The following is a 22826-nucleotide window of genomic DNA, read 5'->3' as shown; positions in this document are numbered from 1 at the left end:
GTGTGTCTCACAAAGTGGTCTCAGGGTCACAGCTTTTAGGGTTCAACTTTTAGGCCCACACTCAGCCTTCTTCCAGGCAGCTAGAGCCACTTTGAATTTTGATCTCTTTGTCTGCCCCATGCAAGTATGTCCTCACCCCACCCCTACCCCCTGCCCTCTCCATACTTAGCTATTCACACTAGCAGTGGATTTTCACTTTCAACCCTTGAAACTTAAAGAGTCTCACTGCTTGCCTTTTCCAAGATAATAAGGTGACTTACCCACTCTTCTAAAGGTAGCTGCCCTAATTATGGCCAGGAAGCCAAACATCATTGGTCAGTTAGGATTATTTTGGCTGCAAATGACAGAAAACCTGATTTGAATTGTCTTCTTAAGCAATAAGGAAATTATCTCACATAACAGGAAATCGAGAGACATACAGACTTTGGGGTCGGTTAATGCAGTGGTTCAACAAGTGATTAAGGGCCCAGTTTTTCTCTGCTGTAAGCATTGTAGGTTTCAAATTCATATGAAAGTGATGTTCTAGATGTCTGACCAGGAGCAATCAGGATCACATGCTTTCTTTTCCATCTGAAATCCTTCCTTCTGGGTTTTTGAGCCAGTTAGGTCACACAGGCAGGTCCTCTGCCTCTACTCAGTAACTGGCCGGCAAACGTGCAGATGATTTAAGTATGGGTCCCAGAAGGGAAAAGGGTGACCATAATTGGAATCAGCAGGGGTTGGGGCCTCCTTGAGTCACGTGGATTGCAAGATGGAAGCATGGCTACTTGAGTAAAATTGGAGCCCTTGAAGGGGCAAGAGGACAACGGGTGCTAGATGGATGATCACCAGTATCCCTCCCAATCTTCAAAGCACAAAAGAGGCTGATTATTCTCTAATTCCTAACAACAGAGCCTCCCCCTCATCACTCCTGGATTTTGCATGTAGCAAGTGAAGGGGAGGAACTCTATAGTACTGTCCTCCAAAGGAATCCCTTCTTATGAACCCCTAAGGACTTTCCAGTACCTCTCTTTACTAGAACAGGAAAGGACTCTGCACACAAGTTCAGTCTTTAGCGCAGCATCCTGCTGCACTGGTCTCAAGAGTTTTCTATGGGCCTCACCTACCAGGATTCTAATGGTTCCGAACACTCATTTAACATTCGTTCATTTACAAAAGTTTATTAAGCATCTGTTACGTACCAGGGGTTGAACTAGATGCTGAGTTCACAGTGGTGGGTAAACCAGGTGTAGTTCCTGCCCTCATGAAGCTTATAGTATACTTGGGAAGAGAAATACAAAACAAATACAAATAAGCACATAATTATAAGTGCTATGAAGGAATAGAATAGGGTATGTGGAGGAGGCCTCTCTGAGGAAGTGACATTTAAGCAGACATCCAAAGCCTGTCTTCATTCAGCTTACTGCTTTCCTCTGTGCTATGACTTCCCAGTATAAATTACATCCGACATCAGCAAATTAAAACAGATCTCTTCATTTCTAAACTTTTAAACTGATTCTCAAAATTTCTTCTGGGTATAGAACTACCAGATTTCTCCCAACAAGGAGTATACCGAATATAAATGGCATTTGGTGATGAATTCTTGAAGATTCTTCAACTCACAAGTCTTTTAGACTAAGAATTCTTTATTACAGTAATACATTTGCTCTGCCTCCCCCATGAGAACCTGAACTTCTGGGAACATGGGTCATACCTCACTAAACTTCTTCCAGCACCTGGCTTAGTCCCTGGTACACAGTAGGTGCTCAATACAGAGTTGAATCGCATTGTTAAATTTGAGTCAGATTTATACAGGGGCATGCACCCTCAGTAGCCATTTTCCAATATGAAAGACAAGAAGCAAATAACTCAGGCAAATATATTAATAACAAATGCTTAAAGAACCCATACAGAATAATAATAGTTATATTAATTGACCCTTAAAATGTGTCAGGCTCTGGGCTAAGCACTTTCACGTTCTAACCTGTTGACTCTTCACAACTTTAATGTAAATACTGTTATTACCTTTACTTTACAAATGATCCAATTAGAAAACAGAAATTTTAAAAATGACTTGCTAAGGTCACACAGCTAGTATGGCCGAGCCAGGCTCCAGCATTCAGGCTCCACTAACCACTTCATTAACCACTTGACCATAGCACTTCTTACAATGGGCGTGTGCTCTACCATAAGATTGCTGTACGTACTTATTTCAGCTTGCAATGATTTCATCTGTCTGTGTATTAGTTATCTATTGCCACATAACAAGGTACCCCTACTCCTAGCAGCTTAAAATAAATATTTATTATCTGGAAGTTTCTGTGGCTTAAGAATACAGGAGTGGCCTAGCTGGATGGTCTGGACAAATCTTTCATGAGGGTGCAGTCAACCTGTTGGCAGGGGCAACAGTCAGCTCAAGGTTCAAGTGGATTGAAGGCTTTATTTCCAAACTCACTCATGTGGTTGTTGGTCGGCCTCAGTTTGTTCCTTTTCAAGCAGGCCTCCCCACAGGCTGCCTGAGCGTTCACACATGGCAGCAGCTGTCCACAGAGGGAGAGACCAAAAAGAACGTGCGAGCACCTAAGACAGAAGCTGAAGTCTTTTTTATAATCTAACCTTGGATGTGACATAGCATCGCTTCTAAACGTGGGCAAAACTACACACGGACGTGAATACTAAGAGGTGAGGATCCTTGCGAATCATCTTGAAGGCAGCCTACCTCCACCTATATGCTCATTTTTGTGACTGCCTTCTTAGCGAGAATGTAAACTTCCTGAGTAGGGGAGAAACTATCACTGCTTCTCACTGTTATATTCCCTGGCAGTGCCTGCCACATAACAGACTGTCAATAAATGCTAAACAAAGGTAATGATGATGGTGATATGAATTACAGAGGATGAACTTCCTAGAATCCTGTCTTACCCTCAAACAAATTCTCAGTTGCCTCTTATGGTCATTTAAATCATTTTTAAAAGCAGAACTGTATCATTCCCAAGAATATGTACCCATGTATATAATTTCTATATAACTATAGAAGGTGGACTTGGATGCAAACACACAAAATTCATGAGGATGCTGGCCTTTGGGGAGGAGAAGAGAGTAATGGTGCTGGGGTTGAAAGTCAAATGGGGCTTTAGCTGCCATGTTTTCTTCTACCGGGATTTTTTTATTGTGCCAATATTTAATAATGGTCAGTTCTGAGTGGCGGGAATAGGGGTATTATTTTCTGTACTTTTCCGTATTTTTTAAATTTCTCAAAAGAAACTAGATACAAATTCTTAAACTCTTAACCAATTGGAACAGGTACCTTAGAATGTTCCTTAGGCACTTAAAAAGCACCTTCCTTTGGTTCTTTCCTCTAAGGGTGTGTCTACAAACCCCACTCTCCAGATGACAGACCAAAACCTATTTTCTCCTGAAATTGTCAAACTTTTCTGGTTTGAAGTTCTACAAAATCACCTCGGTTTGCTGCTCCTCCACTTTCTGTGTTTGTGTAGACAGAGCCAGAGCCTCCTTGTGCTGAAGGAGACAGGCCCAAGCAGCAGCAGCCTGGCAGGCAGCAGGAGACTGTGGTTACTGGCACTCGTTTGGACACATGATCCTCTGAAGCCGGAATCCTGGATCCTGGGCTCGTCTGTAAAGCACTCGTGCCTCTTCCTTTAACACAGAGCCAACAGTCATGCTGGACCAGTACTGGAAGGGCACATGGAAAGTTTTAAACTGGTAGGTTTCAGATTATGTAACTTTTCCCTTTTATTTTGCTCTCCATTCATGCTGTTTAATAAGTTCAGCAGGGGAAGATATAGCACAAGTGGTAGAGCACATGCCCTAGCATGCACGAGGTCCTGGGTTCAATCCCCAGAACCTCCTCTGAAAATAAATAAGTGAACCTAATTGCCCCCCCCAAATTAAATTAAAAAATAAAAAAAAGAAGTTCAGAAAAATCAGTCAATCTGTTAAAAGCCCTCTTTTCTAAAGGAAGCCCAATGAAAACATGTACTATTGTGAATGAAAGCATTTTGAGCGGCTATCTTAAAATAAATCACTGATGTCTATGGGCATGTTGGTGAGAGGCAGCTTAAGAGGTTGGAACAGCATCCAAGTACTTCCTGGGAAACAAGGAAACATGAGAGTGGAAGTAAGCTCAAAAGCAGGATCAGCTCAGGTAAGTAAGTTTTGTACCCAAGTTCAGTACCTTTCACAGTGTTTTGTTCAGACCTGACTTCTTTCCATAGCAATCCTGTTTGATAACAAGTGACTACTCTTACCTCTAGTGTCCTGGGCCCAGGGAATGTGCAGGTAGAAAATACAGCCGAAAGTGGTATGTTTCTTAATTCCAGGTATCCCAGAAACAATACCCAAAGAGGAAACAGTGGCACAGAGCAAGCCAACTCTCAGTAGACCTTGAGGCCCAAGAAGACGGGAGATTTGACCTCCAGTAGACCTTGAGCTTCATTATATGCTCATTATAATGTATTAACATGGTGAATGACACACCCACAGGCGCCATGATGGTTCGAAGACTGACCATGAAAGGTTACAGAGAGGGTGGTGGTCCAGTTCCTGGGAATCCCCACCCCTTCCCCAAAGTAGCTGGAATAAACCTCTTAGTTGTTAGAATACAAAACTAGCAATACTACGCTTCTCGGCGTTTCTTGCTCCCTTACCTTCCAAGGCAACCCACACACTATCAATGGAGCATGTATCTACTTTTACTTTAAACGAAACACCCAACCTTACACCTCTTGTCCTTTCTGTTACCTTCTAAGATGGCCTGCGCTCTTGTTTGCGGAGCGTACATCTTTCTAAATAAATCTACTTTTACTCATCTATGGCTCCCTCTTGAATTCTTCCCTGCACTGAAGTCAAGGACCCTCACTTTGCTGGGTGCATCCCAGGGACTCAACTGAGACCTGGGACATGGCCATCCTCTCACGCCTCATTTATTTTCCTGTATCACTTGCACACCTGAAAGGAAGTGAGACAGAATTCCAGGTGCTGCAAGTCTTCGGGCCCGGGAAATTTTCCTTAAGAAATGATATTTGAAGAACAATCTCAACAGTGGAAGTTAACTAAGGGAAGAGGCAGGAAGGAGGTTCCAGGCAGAGGGAAGATCATCTGCAGAGACCCTGGGGTGAGAAAGACCTTGCGTCATTTGAGAATCTAAATGAAGTCAGGGGAGACAGGAGCAACATCAGAAAGGGGCCTCACGCCCACCCAAAGGAGTTTTGGTCTTTAAACTAAAGAAGCGTCTACCTAGTTTCAAGGAGGGAACGCCCCCAATCCGATTTCCTTACACCACGGCTTCAGAGCAGACAGGGTCTGGTTTTGCCCACCTGATTCTCCCCCAGCGTCAGGCCAGAGACGCCTCTCAGCTGGTTCTTACCTACGGCTCCCGGGAGGGGTGAGGAAGGGCCTCCGCAGAGAGCGCAGAGCCGGCCGCGGGGGCAGCGGGCGGGGGTTGGGTGGCTTGCGCTGCGCGAGGCGCCTCCGGGGACCTGAAGCGCGACAAAGAGTCGGCGCGCTCGGGACTCGCGCCGGCCGAGCTCTCGCTTCCGCGGAGGCTGCGCCTGACTCTCGGCGAAGGGACGAGGCCACGCGGCCTCAGGCGGCCAAGTCGGCGGAACCCACCCGACGCGGGGCCCAGAGCCACCCGCGGCCCACGGCGCGCAGGTGAGCCGCACGGCCCAGGTGGGCAGCCCGGCCGGCCGGAAGCCCCTGCGCGCAGCCCCGGGCGCCCCCACTGCGGCGCGGGCGGCCGCCATCTCCGGGCGGCGGAGGCGGGCGGGCGGCGCGCCGGGCGGTGGGCGGTGTCTCCGCGGCGGTGCAGCCCCGCGGTGAGGCCCGGGCCCGCGCGGAGGGTGGGGGGCCCGGGTGGCTCCTGGCTGCCTGGCAGCGGGGAGGCGGGGGGTCGGGGACCTGGGCAGGCGGCAGGGCGCCCCCGCCCCGCCAGGCCCTCCGGCCACGGCTCCGGCCTCACCCCCGACTATAAATTCATCCTTGTCGCCGTCGGAAAAGTGGAACCGCAAAGCACAAGGAAGGAAGCGCAGGAGCGGAACCCCCGCTCCCCAGAGACACCTGGGCTAACCTTAAGGTGTATTTCCTTACAGTCCCTTTTTCCCTGGTAGCCTGAGCAGACTATTTTTGCAGAACCTGGATCATGAAGCGCCGTGACTTGGCTTCTTTGTCTTACTAATACATCCCACGCGTCTGCCCGCGGCTCTCAGTGTTTTCCTACATCCTTTTTATTGGCCGCTCTAGACTGCGTCGGTGTGTGCCAGATCGACCGCGCCTGGCCCGGGCTTGACGTTCGGTTTGCTGAGTGACAGGACTGTGATTTACTTAATGGATTATCTCCCTGATGGTGAACAGACAGGTGGTTTTCAGATCTTAGCTATTATAAAATTCAAGTCATTGAGCACTGTTCCGCCTGGTTTTTTGAGCACGACTATTTGTTTAGAGATAATCCCTCGTAAGGCTTGCAGTGTATGTTGCAAAATGCTCCCCAGAAAAGTTATTCTCGTTTTTGTGCCTCGCATTTGGGAATACCTAGCTCAAAGAGCTTCCTGAGAGACTTTGCTAGAGGTCCCACTGTCAACACCTCTGTTGAAGAGTGACCTGCCTTGTGGCTGGCCTTACCTAGAGCTTTTGCTGAAAAGGGAACTATGAGTACCTTAATTTTTAAGACTGACTTAAGTTTAGCTTGGATAAACCATCACAGTCCCCAATACGTTTAAACCTAAGTTAAGGCAAAATTCAAACTGGGATTGGATGAACAGGAAAAATGTTTCACTGTTTAAGTCATACTCTGAAACATGGGTGTTGGATTGCTAGGAAAGGGATTTTAAAAGATTACTCTGATGGGTATGTCGCTAGATACTCATAAAGCTTTCTTGTGAAGGTATGTAGTTTCAAGTGAGTGACATTGCCCTTATCAGTGAAAATAAATGGAATTTGTTTTTCCATCCTTTTTATTTACATTTTTAAAGCTTTGTGCTGAACTAGAGGGGATTTTTTTCTTTGTAATAATCATTTTCCAGTTTGGTTACAGGATCCTGATAATGATATGTACGTATAAGACTTTAAAAATGACAGTGGATTAATTCTTTTCTCCCAAGTTTTATAGCAAAGCCTTCCCTGGCCTTCCCACCCATTTGACTGGGCTAGGATCCTTTCTCTGTGGGCCTGTTTTATTCTTTACTGGTTTTCTTTCCAAGGACAATCCCAGAGCTGTGCTGTAATCATCTTTTGGTTTCTCCAGAGTCCCTCACTCTGCACTTAGGGCCCACCCAGCTCAGTGCCTGGCATATAAGTGACTGGTGGGTGAATTTAGAATATGATAAGTGTTTAAGTCCAGTTTTGTAACTTAGAGATCTGTATGTGACAGATATTTCTCATTATTCAAATGAGTTAAGGTAGAAATCAAGGACAAAGACAGCTGTGATCAGCTCTTGGTTATAGGTGCAATCATATTCCAAGAAACACTACCAGCAGAGCACCTGGGACTTTTTTTTAAAACAACTTTGTTGAAGTATAGTTCACATACCATACAATTCACCCATCTAAAAGATACAATTCAATGGGGTTTTAAAAAATATATTACGGTATTAATTTTTTTAAGTTTTGGTAAAATATATTTGACATAAAATTTGCCACTTTTAAATGTACCATTCAGTAGCATTAAGTACATTCATGATGTTGTACAACCATCACCACTATCTATTTCCAAAACTTTTTCAACACCTTGAACTAATACTCCATAAATAAATGTCGAATGTATGATTGAATGTTGACAGTTGAGAGGAAAAAAATGTTTATGTGATTTTTTGTTTCTAACCTCCCTTCTAATTTGTTGTGTTGTCTTTTGAACAATTATTATAATGAAGATGGTACCATGCCTTATCCTAGTGTGATCATATTTGAAGTTCCTTATAATGGAAAGCTGGGCAATTCTTTCAGGTTTGAATGCTAAAGTACTAAACTTTCTAGAGGCTCTTAAAGCTGTAGAGCAAAACTGGAATGATATCCCAAAGTCCACTCTGATTTGCAAAGGATGCTTATCCAAGTTTATATTATGCTATTTGGCTTACTCTGTTGCTGTGTATTCTCTTTGCTTTTATAGCAGGATACCCTCCACTTTCATAGGAGATATCCTAGGAGATACTTTTAAGACAATTAAGATCCACAAATATGTAAGGTGCTAATAAAAAGAAGAGGCATTTATTTTAGGTACAAAGTGTTTTCAGTCTTTACCTGATTTTCATTCTAAAATTCTTAGCTTTTATTTGCCTGTTGGATTGCTTGTATGGGTGCTTAGCTCTTTAGTATCTTTAAAAACAGTTGGTGGCTTCTGGCTGTTTCCAGCCAAAAAAGATTGACAATCTCTCATTTTTTACAAGGAGAGAGCACCCTTGGACATCCATATGGAGAAGGCCAGACTAGAGTAGATCTTGGGAACAAAAAAATAGTTGAACTTATTTTTCAATAGGTTTAACTGTTAATTCCAAATCTTCAAATGTGGAGGGTTTCCTATGCATGAGAGTATTTTGTGTGCTTCTGATTTTAGTAAAACTTAATTAGCGGTACAGCCCAGATACTGTTTAGTTAATTATACAGGAGTTCTGGATTCTAGTTTTGACTTGGGCCCTTCTGGTGACCTGAGCAAACCACGTAACTTCTGTGGATTCATTATTGGCACTAGTAAATTAAGTGGGATTGAGTAAGTGGGCACATTAAGTTTGCTCTTAGAAAGCAAAGTAGCGTATCCCTGGCTGCTTGCTGCAAGCTCAACATTTCTTTGCATTATCTTCAAAATTTTTGAAACTATATATTATACCATAATAAAGCCTTCTAAAATTTAGTATGAAGATTGCGTTTTATATCTGTTAACTACCCTGTAATATTGATGCTTCCAGAAGGCACATTCTGTTTATCCTGGAGTTTTGTGTATTCCCTGACCTACTGCCTCATACCCTTGAGGCTTCTTGTGCCTCAATTTGAGAAGCGTGGGACCCAGAGGACCTCTAGGTCTCTTGTAGTTCTAATGTGGTATGATTCTTGAAATAAACTAGAGTTTACTCTCTAGTTATAGGAAATTACAAATCCATAATAGGAAAAAATATGACTTGCTAATTTGCATGATTTAACTTCTTTCCCTGAAAATTAGAGATTGCAATTCTATTGTATGTAAAAGCTGTTTCACCAGAAACTACATGCAATTTTAGAAATGGATTGCAAAGTTAGAAAAAACTCTTTTTGGATGTCATCTTTGTTGCTCTCAATCTTGCTTTGCTGCAGTTCTGCTTTTTCCTTTCCTGCCTGCTAATTGGATTAAAGACTGTTTTGCCAACCATGGCATCTGGAGATGACAGTCCTATCTTTGAAGATGACGAAAGGTAAATGACTTGCAATTGCAATAAAACTAGCTTATGAAACTTTCAAGATGGTTTCAGTCATTCAGAAGAGTTGTTTATCCAGGATACTTTTTTAAGGACACATTTTGTAATATTGTAGAACGCATAGTTTTGCTTTTCTGTGATTTCTAGCAAGGTCGATAAACACCTGGCATGGAGGTGGCGGCCACTAATGTGGCATCCTTTCCCATAGGACCTGGATGTAAGGTCTCCAAATCCCTCTCGGCACGAAGTTCTTGGCAGGCACTTCAAAATGATGTAAAATACGTTTACCATCTTTGATTTAGAGCATAGGGGATGTACTTGAGAAAGAACAGACTCTGGAGCTAGAGTCCTAAGTTTAAGTCCCATCTGCCACTTACTGTCATTGTGACATGAGACAAGCCCTTAGCCTCTCTTAGCCTGAGTTTCCTCATCTATAAAGAGAGATAATAATAGTACCCATCTCATGGTGAGGATTCTTTGAGTTAATAAGTGTAAAGCTCTTAGAACAGTGACTGGCACACAGTAAGGATTGAATGACTGTTAACTGTGATCATTATTGTGTAATAAATGTTACATCTCTCAAAGCTAAAAATCTGTATCAATAACAAAATATTACTTATATATGCATTATAGATAATAGGTTATTCACATAGGACACACATAGGACACGCATTATGTATTTTATATTAAAATGTTAATATAAAAATATGTGTTTTAATTGTGCCAGAAACTTGATAAAACAGAATCCTTTTTATTTTTAATAAGAGTTCCCGAAATAATGATGAGAGTACTGTCTTCCTCCTCCTTCTTACTATGTTACTAACATCTTTATCTCTATCATAGGACATTTCTTCCGTGACTTCTCTTTTTCTCAGTCTTAGTATTTATAAGTTAGAACCTTTTCTGTTAAAATTAATCTCTAGTTACTTGTTAGTTACTGGTTTAAGTATGAAAGATTTTGAGAATTCTGTGATTGGATCTGAAAAAGAAAAACCAAAATTAAATACTGTGTTTTTTAAATGATGGGAGGGACAAGTAGAAACTTTATACTGACCGTTCCAAGCATTATTCTCTGGCCTAGCTTAGAATACTATCGTGGATAAACTGATTGATTCTTAATCCTATTAATATTAAGGTGACTTTGGAATTATCCGACTGTACACCCATATATAGCAATTTCATCTTAAAAGAAGAATGTGTAAGAGGGAGAAGATAGTTACATGTACTGTAAGTAGGCTTTCTTAGGTAATATCACTTTAATATTTTGTAATTTTAGGGCTTTTAAAAATCTGATATTTTCATCTTTTAAGGATTAATTGGTTATTCTATTACTGTTTTGGCCTATTGTAATTGCTTAATTTTATTCCCTTAGCCCTCCTTACAGCCTGGAAAAAATGACAGATCTTGTAGCTGTTTGGGATGTTGCTTTAAGTGATGGAGTCCATAAGATTGAATTTGAACATGGGACCACATCAGGGAAACGAGTGGTATATGTAGATGGGAAGGTAAGAAAAAAAATGTTACTTTGTAAAATATGGTGTTCAGAGAAGCTTGATTTTTGCTAATCTAGATTCTTCATGTGTGAATTCAAGGCTTTTCCTTTAAAGTGGTTATCTTTATATTTTGGTCTGTATCATTTTGCTGCACAAAGCAAACTAATAATAGTTACAGAATTCATAGACTATAGCATCCAATATTTAAACTTAAGATGCCTTTATTTTCTAAAACCTTTGCATCATGAATTAATAAAATTACATTTAAATAGCATTGCCATTTGTTTCCTTTAATTACATTATGCTAAAGTTAAATATTAAATTTTTTTCCATTTGTGTGTTTTCAACTTTTATATTTTATTACTTAGGAAGAGATAAGAAAAGAATGGATGTTCAAGTTAGTGGGCAAAGAAACCTTCTGTGTTGGAGCTGCAAAGACAAAGGCAACTATAAATATAGATGCTATCAGTGGTTTTGCTTATGAATATACTCTGGAAATTAATGGGAAAAGTCTCAAGAAGTATATGGAGAACAGATCAAAAACCACCAATACTTGGGTATTACATTTGGATGGTGAGGACTTTAGAGTTGTGTTGGGTAAGTGAGTGCCATTTCTTCAGAATTTATTGGCCTTTTATGGTGGCCATTTAATTAGTTCCTCTAAATAACTGTCCAGACTCTTTATGAGGGCTTTCAATAGGAGAGAGTACAAGTGCAGGTGTATTTCTAATGTGTCCTGTGGGAATAAAGTATTCATTGCATCGACTGATTTATAAGTAAATTATATGAGAGCCAGATTTGATAGTGATGGATTTGAGGATTATAAACTTGGGTTTAAAAAAAGAAATATTGATGTAGACATTTGTTTCTGTTTGATATTTCTCTTTAAAAATATATTTAAAAGCAGTTGGAAATTTAAGATTCATCAGTAGGAAAGGGATTTTTCTCTAGGTGGCAATAAGTTTGATCTGCTGCAGATCAAAATCGTCAAGGTCAAAGTCCAGATAAAGTAGATCAGAAGAAAAAAAGTAAGCTGTTCTGTTCAAGTTTTGTTGTTACAGATTACTGTCTGTGTTCTCAGTTTCTCTTGGGCCTACAAAATTTGCAAGACAAATATTTACCAGTAACTACCTTTTCTCTCCTCTGGTTACTCCTAGTATTTCGAGTCTACAGTCTAGCTGCATGCTAGCAAATACCTTTATTTTTTTTTTTTAAGAGTGAACTATGTTTATCAAGTAATAAATGCACATAGTTGAAAAAAAAAAAAAGAAACCAAAAACTCCTGTATAGTTTATTTATTTAGGAAACTGGGTCAATTTGTTTTGAAGAGTTTCCTAAGGTCTGGATTTAATTGATTGCATTCCTATGTTTTTCTGACTTTAATATTTCCTGTAAATTGGTAGTTGACTCTGAAGAATTGGTCAAATTTAGGGTTTTTTTGTTTTTGTTTTTTTTTCAGACAAGACCACTTTATAGTTTGTTGTATCAAGAGGCACATGGTGTTTATTTGTCTTTTTTGATGTTGGCAACCACTAATACCTAGTGTCTACATCCATTAGTTCGTTGGCGGTTGCCAAATGGTTGTATTCTGATTCCATCATTCCTTGTCCATTAGCTGGAACACTTCTGTAATGAGAAACTTCCTGTCGTCTACTATTTGGTTACAAAGAGGTACATGTTGTAGAAGAAATGCAGGATAACAGCTTGTTTTCCCTTTATTTGCCGGTTTTCAGAATATTGAGTTGTCTCCTTATTCTCTTCTTTTAAAGGTGATCATTTAAGGGTATTTTTAAAATCATTACTAACTCATAGATTTAAACAGTTCGATGTGTTTCAATACATTGCAGTTATTATCCTTTTCGGCCAGTGTGGTGCTCTCAGACCGGCTCCTGTGTCCTCTTGACACATTCTTGGTAGACTTTGATCACTTCCTTGCTCTCTGGTATGACAAGATGTTCTAGGTTCATTCTGAACATTTTCTACGCAGACGTGGAATCACTGATTTCTCCAGGAAGCCCTGGTTTTCATTGGAGGAAGATGGTATTTAAAAAGCATAATCTGGGCATATATAAAAATACACATTCATTATTTTTAAGTTTTCAGTGGATGGGTCAAGGAAGTTGTATACAATAGGTAGACAGAGGGAGGGAGGGAGAGATTTTTTTTAGATGATAAAACAGCTTATCCATCCGTACTGATACTTCTAATTCAAATTTAGGAAAACCGGGTCTTTTCTTAACCTCATCCAACATCTGTATGTTCTTTCTTCCACACTGAGAATCATTCTCAGGGACACAGAGGATGATGCAGCTAGAGTATGATGTAATTACTCATCTGGTCTGTGCCACATTACACACAAAATAGTCTCAGTTAGCAGCACAGATACTACCACCATTAATACGATTACCGCCCAAAATTTAAAACAACTTTCTGCATATCATTTTCCAGCTGTACTGTATCCATATTATCAGAACATATAGCCATTATATACTATGCTCTGTCCCTTCCAACCCATGCTTAGTTCTATGGATAAATATTTATATATTGCTTTTAAGTCATTATATCGCTCCTTCTCTTTGGTCATTTTACTTGTCTGAAACTTGTTTTCTATTACATTCCTTAGGAAGGACTCATGGGAACAGTATTTCTTGAATTCTTGCCTGTCAGTGACATTTGTCTGTGTCTTTGTTATTTGAAGGTCAGTGTGGCTGGACACAGTATTCTTGGCTCACATTTTCTCTCCTAGAGAATCTCAGATACATTACTCCACTTTCTTCTGGCCTGAAGTATTACTGTCAAAAAGTCTGATGACAATCTGATTTTCTTTCTCTTAAAAAAGTGCCTTGTTGTTTTGCCTGTAATTTTACTAGACTATGTCAGGGTAATGATCATTCGTGGTCAGTTTTTTCAGGTCCTTGGTGAATCTTTTCAATGTGTAGAATCAAATGTCTTTTAAAATTTTCTTGAATTATAGTTAAGAATCTTTTCTGTTCCTTTGCCTTGGTTTTCCTCCTCGTGGGTACATATATGTTGGATCTTTTGGTCTGTCTTCTAAATATGTCAGTTTCTCGCACATCCTTTTTAACAACTTCTCTCTCTTTCTTTCCTTTCTTCCTTTCTGCCTATGCGGCTGCCTGCCTTCCTTTCTCTCTCTTTTCCTCTCTCTCTTTCTTTAAATTAATAGATTTATTTTCTAGAGCAGTTTTAAGTTTAAAGGAAAGCAGAGTTCCCATATGCTCCCTCTACTGCCCCCCTCAGTTCTCCCGATTCTTAGCATCTTGCGTTGGTGTGGTCCACTCATTACAATTGGCAAACCAATGTTGATACATTATTATTCACTAAAGTCCATAGTTTACATTAGGGTTCACTTTTGCATTATACGGTTCTGTGGGTTCTGCCAAATGTGTAATAGCATATTCCGCCATTGCAGCATCATACAGAATAGTTTCACTGCCCTAAAAATCCCGCGTTCTTCTCTGTTCCTCTCTCTCTTCCTTCTCCTCCCAACCCCTGGCAATAGCAAGCTTTTTACTGTCTCTGTAGTTTGCCTTTTCCAGAATATGACATAGTTGGAATCATACAGGACATAGTTTTTTATACGAGCTTCTTTTACTTAGCAGTATGCACTTAAAGTTCCTCTGTATCCTCTCATGGCTTGGTAGGTAATTGCTTCTTAGTGCTGAATATTCCGCTGTCTGGTTGCACCACAGTTTGCCTATCCATTCACCTGCTGAAGGACAGCTTGCTTGCTTCTAATTTTTGGCTATCATGAATAAATCTGCTATGTAAATGTCTTTGTGCAGGTTTTTATGTGGACATAAATTTTTAAATCAGTTGGGTAAATAACTTAGGAGCTTGAGTACAGGAAGTATAGTAAGAGTACATTTAGTTTTGTAAGTAGCTACCAGTCTGTCTTACAAAGCGGCTGCACCATTTTGCATTCCCCTCAGCAATGAGTGAGAGTTCCCATTGCTTCACATCCTTGCCAGCAGTGTTGCCAGTGTTTGGGAGTTTGGCCATTCTAATAGGTGTGTAATGAGATCTCACTTTAGTTTGCAGTTCTCTAATAATGTGTGGTGCTGAGCATCTTTTCATATGCTTACTTGTCATCTGTGTATCTTCTTTGCTGAGCTGTTTGTGTAGATCTTTTGCCCATTTTCTAACTGAGTGGCTCGTTTTCTTATTGTTGAGTTTTCAGTGTTCTTGGTATATTTTAGATTCAAGGTTTTTTTAAAAAAATCTGGAACAATCTTTAATGCGTTGTAGGATTCATTTCACATATGGTAAAAAAAGATTTTTTTCAACCATTTTGGCTTCAGTTATACTTTAAACACTATGTGTAGGTTGACGGTTAAATACTTTTGTCAATCATTAATTCTAAAAACATAACAAAGATATTTAGATATAAGTTCTTTATCAGGTAGTGTTTTTGCAAATATTTTCTCCCAGTCTGTGGCTTATCTTGTTCTCTTTATTTCTGTTTGATTTTTTAAATTTTCCTCCTCTTCACTTTGTGTTTCTATTAAGGAATTATGTTTGTTTTGTGTTCCTTTTAGTTTAGTTATGTCTGAAATTATTTTTATTTTTAATTCTTAAGTGAGTTCTATTCATTTCTCAGAGTTTTTCTAATCCTTATTTATGTTATTTTTTCATATTGTGTATGATTTTTAAAAATTTCTTTTAGCTCATTTTGAAATAGTATTTTACGGATTTATCTTTTGTGTAGGCATGCCCTTCTGATGCTTTTATTATCTGTAAAGAGAGTAGTCTGCTCTTTCTTTCTTACTACTTTTTCTGGAACTAGAGTTCAGTACCCTTCTTAGGTCATTTTTGTATAAACTTAGTTTTCCTGAATTTGTAGAAAGGAGTATGGTTTGGGATTGCTTTCTAAACTTCAGGTTCTCGGGTTCCCTTTTCTGTTGTTTTTGGATGATGTTAAAAATCACGGGGCACACTTTCTGAGCTGGCTGCTGTGTTTCCTTCCCCGTTTTCCCTTAGATCTTCTCTTTCCTATACTGTGGTGTCCCTGGGCCCCTCAGTCTGGACTCTCTTACAGAAGTTTCTTCTCAGTGTGGGATTTTGGACTGGAAGAGAGCCTGGGCTGGCTTGGTGTGAGGGTTCCCCCTTCAGACCCCCGCGCGCCGTCAGAACGTGCAGAGCGCCTCCCGCGTCAGCTGCTCTCACTGTCGCGCCTCCTGTGCAGTGCAAATGAAGTTGTTTTTAGTGTCAAGGCCAAATGGATTTTCTGCCTTATAATCTACCAGTTTCTCAAAATCGTACCTGATTTTTGTTTTCTTCACAGCTGAACCATGATTTTTTTGTACAGTCTTGTTTTTCCAGGCTCTTCAGGTGGCCTTTCTCTGTTCTTACTGCGAGTGGATATGTATTTTTTCTTTGCCCAGGTCCCTAATGTCTGTTTGTATTTTTTACTCGTTATTTATTGCTTGGAATTATTTTCATTCTTAATGACAATATTCTTGGGCATCTGTTGGCTCCCTATTCAAAACTAGATAGGTCGCTTTCCAGGCCTGCTGCCCAGTGGCCGCCCTGGGCTTGCATTCATGGAACCCTTGCTTTAGTTCCATCAGTTTTCAAATCCCACAACTGCCAGTTTCACCTTTGTTTGCTGGAAAAATATCCTTAAGTAATTTCCTAATAAAGGGCATCTAGGAGATAATACTACGTGACCCTCATGCAAAGTTGATACTTCTGCTGAGTATCGTGGTTTGGCTTTACAAGGTTTTTTTCTGACATTTAAAAAATTTTTTTTAATTTATTATTGTATTATTTAATTATTTTATTTTGGCTGGGGGAGGTAGTTAGGTTTATTTATTTTTAGAGGAGGTACTGGGGATTGAACAGAGGACCTTCTGCATGCTAAGCATGTGCTCTACAGAGCACATGCTTAGCATGCAGAAAGAGGGGGAGGGTACCTGAGCTGTACCCTCCCCCTCTTTCCTGAGATTTTTTGAAAGCCTTCTTCCAATATCTTCTCTTCTCCATTGTCTTGAATAAGAAGTTTTATGCCAGTCTGAACCTCCTAAATTTTTTCTTTCTAGAAGCTTTTGGGGGCTTATCTTTATTTTCCAAAATTTTATATAATGATGTGTTTAGAAATGTAGTAGAGTAGCTCACCAGCTACTTTACTTTTAGGTGAAAAATGGTGCTTTAGCATTGTTTTTATTTGCCTTTTCCAAGATTGAGTGAAGTTGAGCATCTCTTCATATGTTTAAGGTCCTTCTGCGCTTCTTTTCTGATAATGCCTGTGTATGTCCTTTGACCCGTTTTCTTTTGGGGTGTTGGTCTGTTTCTCCTTGATTGCTAGGAGTCCTTGTTACTAAGATTAGCCCTTTGTGTTGTGAGCTTCAAATATTTTTGCCCAGTTTGTCATTTACTGTATGACTTTGCTAATGTGTGTGCATGTGTTTTTGTTTTAATCACGCGGAAGTCTTTTTACTTTCATGTGGTCAAATTTGCTCCATTTTTATGGCTTCTGGATTAGCGATGTTCTTCAGAGGCAGGCTAATAATAGCTAGTATAGAAAATCTGAGTACATGGACATGCCCAGTAGGCCCACTCATAAAATTCCAGTTGTCACCGTCACCATCGTGGTTAATTTTAGCCCCATGTGCTCTGATACTGTCGGGACCAGCTGGGTTTCCCTGCAACGGTGGCCGTAGGTGCTTCCAACTCAGGCTGCCATTGGGGTGACTCTCCCATAGCTCCTGGGCCTCTCTGCCTTCCTCTCCCTCCCTCTAGCCCAGCTCACAGCCCTTTCTCCACTCTCTGAGTGAGGCTCTCATCTCCAGGTGTGGAGGAAAGACTGTCTTCCTGGAGTAGATGGCTTGTCAGCGTTGAGGCGCCTCTGCCTTGACCCCCAGGCAGGTTTTGACCCCTGGACTCCACGTGCACACACGGGACATGCTTCTCTTTGGTCTTCATGGTAACACCCAGGTTTCTCTCCTGCTGCTTCCCAGACGTGAATGTTCACAAGTGGGTCCGGAGATCCTCCCCCAAAATGCTCGTGCGTTTGCGCACACGTGCACACGCATACCCACTGCCGTGGAGAGAGCTACGGCAGCTTAACTCACGCCTGAGTGTCCTGTGGCAGCATCTTGTTCTACTGTGTCAGCGCCGTACTCAGCACAGCCCAGCAAGCATTATACCTATGTCTTTTCTTACGAGCCAATAATCTTTCACCAAAGTGAAACCATTACAAAAATGGGTAGAGATTTTTGTATTATCCAGTAAGAAACGTAAGGCTGCATTGCTGTCTGTCCTCTCTGAACCTCATGGCAGGCTTTTTTGCTGGTCTCTTTGTACCGTCATTCGGTGGGGTCAATGTCAGAGGTAAAGGGGATCATCTAGTCACTGATATTAAAAATATTAAAGGATGTTCCATGTGGAAACCTCCCTCTTCATGTTCGTTTGTCTGCATGCTCCTTTAAAGATTTTATTTAACAGTGTTCATCAATTTGTACTGGGATCATGATTTTCTCTGAAAAGATTGGCTTCATTTTGATTTTGTTTGTGAACTAAGAATAAACATAATTTCTTCAAATTTAGAAGGATTTCAAAATCATGAATAGTTAATGGAGTTTTAGAAATGCAGTGTATCAAACTTTTCTTAAAATAATAGAGTTATCTTTAAATCATAGATTATAATTTTTTTACTCTATTACTTTTACAGAAAAAGACACTATGGATGTGTGGTGCAATGGTAAAAAAATGGAGACAGCAGTAAGTTGACCTTTTGATTATTCTCAGCCCCTTGTGTATAAGTTACCGTTGAAATGTTGCTGGGTTTCCTAATTATGGAGATTTTATAAATTAGTGAAGGTCCTCTTGGTTAAAAACAAAAAAGAGATGAAGTTCTCCTGACTCCAAAATCTGAAGCCCTTTCTTGGACAGTGCCTGGGGCAGTGGGAGTTTGGAAACAATTTATGGTGTGACCGGCACCAACCTCATACTCTGCCTTTTCTCTCCTGGACCAGGCTCTATCCTAAAAGGAGTTCCCCCATTTTAAAAATTTCTCCCCCAAAGTTGTGCCCTCCTGTGTTTATCCATGTTAAAGTGCTGCTTTATACCACTGCTTCTCAAACTTGCATGCACAGAATCAGCTGGGATCTTGGTATAATGACGTGTCCTCAGGTGATGCCAGGGCCGCTGGTCTATGGGTCACACTCTTAATAGGAAGGCTTTATGGCATACACTCAAAGCAGATGGTACTTTTCTTAAAGCAAAGGTTATGAAAAAGACGACATGCTGGCAATGACAGATGACACCAAGGCAGGCAGGAAAGGGCACTGTCACAAACCCTGGAAGACAAGTGGAATTTGGAGACCCACAGTGCCAAGAGGCTGCCCCACTCGTCATAGCTGAGCGCACTGTGGTCCCCATCCAGACCCCAAGGTGCTGGGCATTTGCTGTCAGCAGCTTGCACTGTTCTGGCTGCGGTGGGGTGAGTGTAGGAGTGCATGTCAAGTGGGAATGAAATCACAGCGGGGTGCACCGCACAGGGAGGAAGTGAAGCAGGGGAGCCAGTCAAGGGCAGCAGGGAGTGGGACTAGGAGCTGAAATCACTGGGTGGAAATTTGCATGTGTTTTGGGGTCGCCCCTGGTATCCCCTTTCATGCTGGCCTCAGACATGAACACCAGGGCTAGAGATCATGAGAAACTCTCACCTGATGTGCATTCTAGCTGGTTGCGCGTTGTAACCATCGTCCTCTGTATCTACTGTAGGTCTGAGAGGTGAGGCGGTGCTCTTGGAGGGAAGGTCTAAGATCAGTTTATTCTGCAGACTAGCTAGAACCTGCTGGATCTTGTAGCTGGTTCTGTTCAGGAAGTGCCCAAGCCAGAGATCAAAAGTTACAAAGATGAATGCTTATCTGTTTTTCAATCTGGTGTTAATTCTTCAAGGGAAATTTACCCATGGTTCACTCAAAACTGATCCTCAGAGCTCGAGCCACCCTCTGGGTTGAATCTACCCGTAGTGATTTTTATGCCAAGAGGCTGGGAGAGCTCCTCAGTATTTCGTGGCCCCTTAGGGACCAGCTTCAGTTTCCATTAACATGGATCACATGCCTGTTGTGTGGACCTGGTGGTCCTTCCTGTTTTTTCTTTCCTACCCTGTATTCTCTAGATGGAGAATCAGCAGTTTGGGATCATATTCCCTCCCACCCGCAAGGAATCCCCCAGTGCAAATGTAAAGGGAATGTTGTTTTAAGAATGTGGTTGTAAATAAGTAAGAAGTTGAAAATAATATTAATCCACAGTGTCTCTGTGCCTCGGTAATTGACAAGAAACCACAAGTGTTTTGGCAGTAGCTCATTCTCACCCAGTTGCCTCCTCTTTGTAACTACACCCTAGTTTGCAGGGCAGCTTTGGCAGCTCCACATCTGGGCAGCCTTCCCCGGCGCTGTGCACACCTGCTCTTGCTGCCTATGAGTTACAGCTTATTTTCACATTTTCCTTTTCATCTCAAAGCATCACGACCATGATTATGTATCTGACAAATTGCCAAGAAGCTACTTACAGGGATTGTATTATTTAACGCTTGCCTGGCCCTCTAACTTGATTTTTACAGAAGTTATGACCCAAAGGCTTTCTCAAAGCTCAGTGTGAATGAGAGTGGAAGGAATATGCTGGACTCCAGGGCCAGCGCCCTGGTCCTCGTGGTGCTCAGTCTACCTCCCGTGTTGGCCGGAGCCAGGAAAGAGCTGCTCTCTCTGGTGCCCCCTGTGCTTTCCCTGTTAGACAGTATTAGCTGCGGGGCTTTGTTCTGTCTGCTTTGGCTGCCAGGAAGCTAACAGCCAAGTTTTAAGTCTGATGGTGCTTTCTGTGCTTTCTTTGCTTTCTGGCATAATTCGTTTTCATCCTCTAGGCCTCCTGTTCTTCCTTCTCTGTACTACTTGGCCCCTGTCTTTTTACTCTAGATCAGCCAGTGCTGTTCAACAGAAATATAACATGAGCTTCCTATGTAAGTCTGCTAGTACCCACATGTCCAAAGTTTTACAGTGAACTTCATCTTAATAAAAATTTGATTTAAATAAGCATATCAAAAATATTATCATTTAACATGTAATAAATATAAAACTCACCTTCTAGACAGTTATTTTACATTCTTTGTTTCATACTAAGTCTTTCAAATCCAGGGTATATTTTACACTTAAGCGGCATACCTTATTTCAGACTCAGCACGTTTCATGCCCCGTTGCCACATGTGGCTAGTGGCTACTGTAATGGACAGAGCAAGTCTAGACTCAGCAGTGTTCGGTTTTATATTATTTTTCTTTATGTTCTGCATGTACTGTAAGCCACCTTATACCCTGGGGATCAGGTTTTCAGAGTTGTGAAGAACACACCCCCCTTTACTGACTGGCACCTGCAGCAAGTTATTTGCCCACTCCGTGCCTCGGTGTTCGCATGTAGAAAAGGTGGCCAATAATCATACTGCAATCCGGGTTACTGTGCAAATGCAGTGAAATAACGCATGTAAACCATTCCTTGTATAGAATAAGTCACTAATAAATGATTGCTATCAGGTTTATCATTTTTCGCTTTGAAAATAGTCTATATTGTCTACATAGTATAAGGTATAGACACAGCCATGAGATGTACTTTTTTTTTCTCCCTGGAGTCTTGAAGATTGTAGGGGGTACAAAAAAGAAACTTCCAACTCATAACAGATGTAAAAGAATCTAAATATGAGCTTCTAACTTTAATTTTGCAAAACCTAACATTTAACTAATACGTACTTCATTATACCACCCCTTTTAGGTGGTGTCAGCGGTCCATACTAAGATTTTTTTCTGGAGCACTAATTCCTCCTCCTCTCGTTTGCCCAGGGCGAGTTTGTGGATGACGGAACTGAAACTCACTTCAGCGTTGGGAACCATGACTGTTACATAAAGGCCGTCAGTAGCGGGAAGCGGAAAGAAGGGATTATTCATACTCTTATTGTGGATAACAGAGAAATCCCGGAGCTTCTCGAATGACTTCACGTTAATGAATTTTAATCTTAAGTAGTAAAGAACAGGACTTTTAAATTACTGTGGTAATTAAATATGTTCAGTATGTACTTTTCAGTACACTCAGTCGCCATGTTTTTACTTCTTAGTTACTTGAAACTGTGGTGTTCCAAAGATCAGGGGAAGAAAATTATGGACGATAATAAAAACTGCAATTTATTTTATAAATAATGTAAAATGTTTTAAAGTCAAATGGAAAATAAGATTTGGACCAAAATCACTAATGTTTTACAAGAGCAACTTTTACTATAATAAATATAAAATAAAATTAGTGCTCCTTGATTTGTGTTTCTAAAAACGGATGTCTTTGTGTATTTTTAGCCTGTGCAAATAGGTTGTCTCTCTGGTTTAAAGCAGTTGGTATATAATGATATTAGTTTAAGTGGAGAAAATGAGAAACATTTACTATCTGGAAACAATATTAAATGTGAAAGTGTCGCATAATTTAGTTTAAAATGGACTTCTGAAAACGTAATTGTTTTGTTTAATCAACACGATGAGGAACAACAACAACAAAAAATACCAAGCGGAAGAAGCAAACCACTTTACCCCAGACTGCATCAGCTGCATCCCCAGGCGGGGTTTAAACAGTCAGAGCTGCATATCCTCCTGGAGGTGGCACCAGTGTTACCAGCACTTTGTATCTGATGCAGGCCTGCCCGGGCAGACTCACAGAGTCATTTCAGTAAGCACGCGAGTTTGTGTCAGCACTCCCCCCTCCGAAGGCCTTTCAGGGCAGAGCATGGTTTAATAGTAGAGCCTTTTATCAGGGCATTTCATGTCCAGTATCACAGGGGGAACCTCCATGAGAGGGGCAATTCTGCATTTTCTAGACTTGCTCAACTGTCCAGTGTGGTAGCCATTAGTCATGGAGCTATTAAAGTTAAATTAATTAAAATGAAGCACAGGGAAACATTCAAATCTTT

At 40.9% G+C, this 22826-nt stretch overlaps 1 protein-coding gene across 5 annotated transcripts; it reads left to right on the top strand.

The window, feature by feature from the left end:
• The first annotated feature begins 5300 nt into the window (after positions 1–5300).
• FAIM (Fas apoptotic inhibitory molecule) lies at positions 5301–22182 on the top strand. 5 transcript variants are annotated; one of them, XM_074370679.1, is made up of 6 exons: positions 5539–5652; positions 9277–9374; positions 10750–10882; positions 11239–11467; positions 18561–18610; positions 21718–22182. In XM_074370679.1, the coding sequence occupies exons 2-6, from the start codon at positions 9331–9333 to the stop codon at positions 21865–21867; spliced, it is 606 nt and encodes a 201-aa protein (XP_074226780.1). In that variant the 5' UTR covers positions 5539–5652; positions 9277–9330; the 3' UTR covers positions 21868–22182. The 5 variants fall into 5 exon arrangements, with proteins under 5 accessions (XP_074226786.1, XP_074226780.1, XP_074226783.1 ...); XM_074370685.1 differs by lacking the exon at positions 9277–9374 and having other exon boundaries at positions 5301–5652; XM_074370682.1 differs by lacking the exons at positions 5539–5652; positions 9277–9374 and adding an exon at positions 5732–5816.
• Positions 22183–22826: the final 644 nt, after the last annotated feature.

This window comes from Camelus bactrianus, chromosome 1 (assembly GCF_048773025.1).
Source record: "Camelus bactrianus isolate YW-2024 breed Bactrian camel chromosome 1, ASM4877302v1, whole genome shotgun sequence".
NCBI lineage: Eukaryota > Metazoa > Chordata > Mammalia > Artiodactyla > Camelidae > Camelus > Camelus bactrianus.
Note: the sequence above shows the minus strand (reverse complement) of the source record. Positions and strands in the feature narration are given on the sequence as shown.

Coding starts and splice junctions, on each gene's coding strand:
- FAIM (XM_074370679.1), top strand. CDS start 9,331: ATGGCATCTGGAGATGACAGTCCTATCTTTGAAGATGACGAAAG. Junction 11,468..18,560: donor GGACTTTAGAGTTGTGTTGG/GTAAGTGAGTGC, acceptor TTACTTTTACAG/AAAAAGACACTATGGATGTG. Junction 18,611..21,717: donor GTAAAAAAATGGAGACAGCA/GTAAGTTGACCT, acceptor TCGTTTGCCCAG/GGCGAGTTTGTGGATGACGG.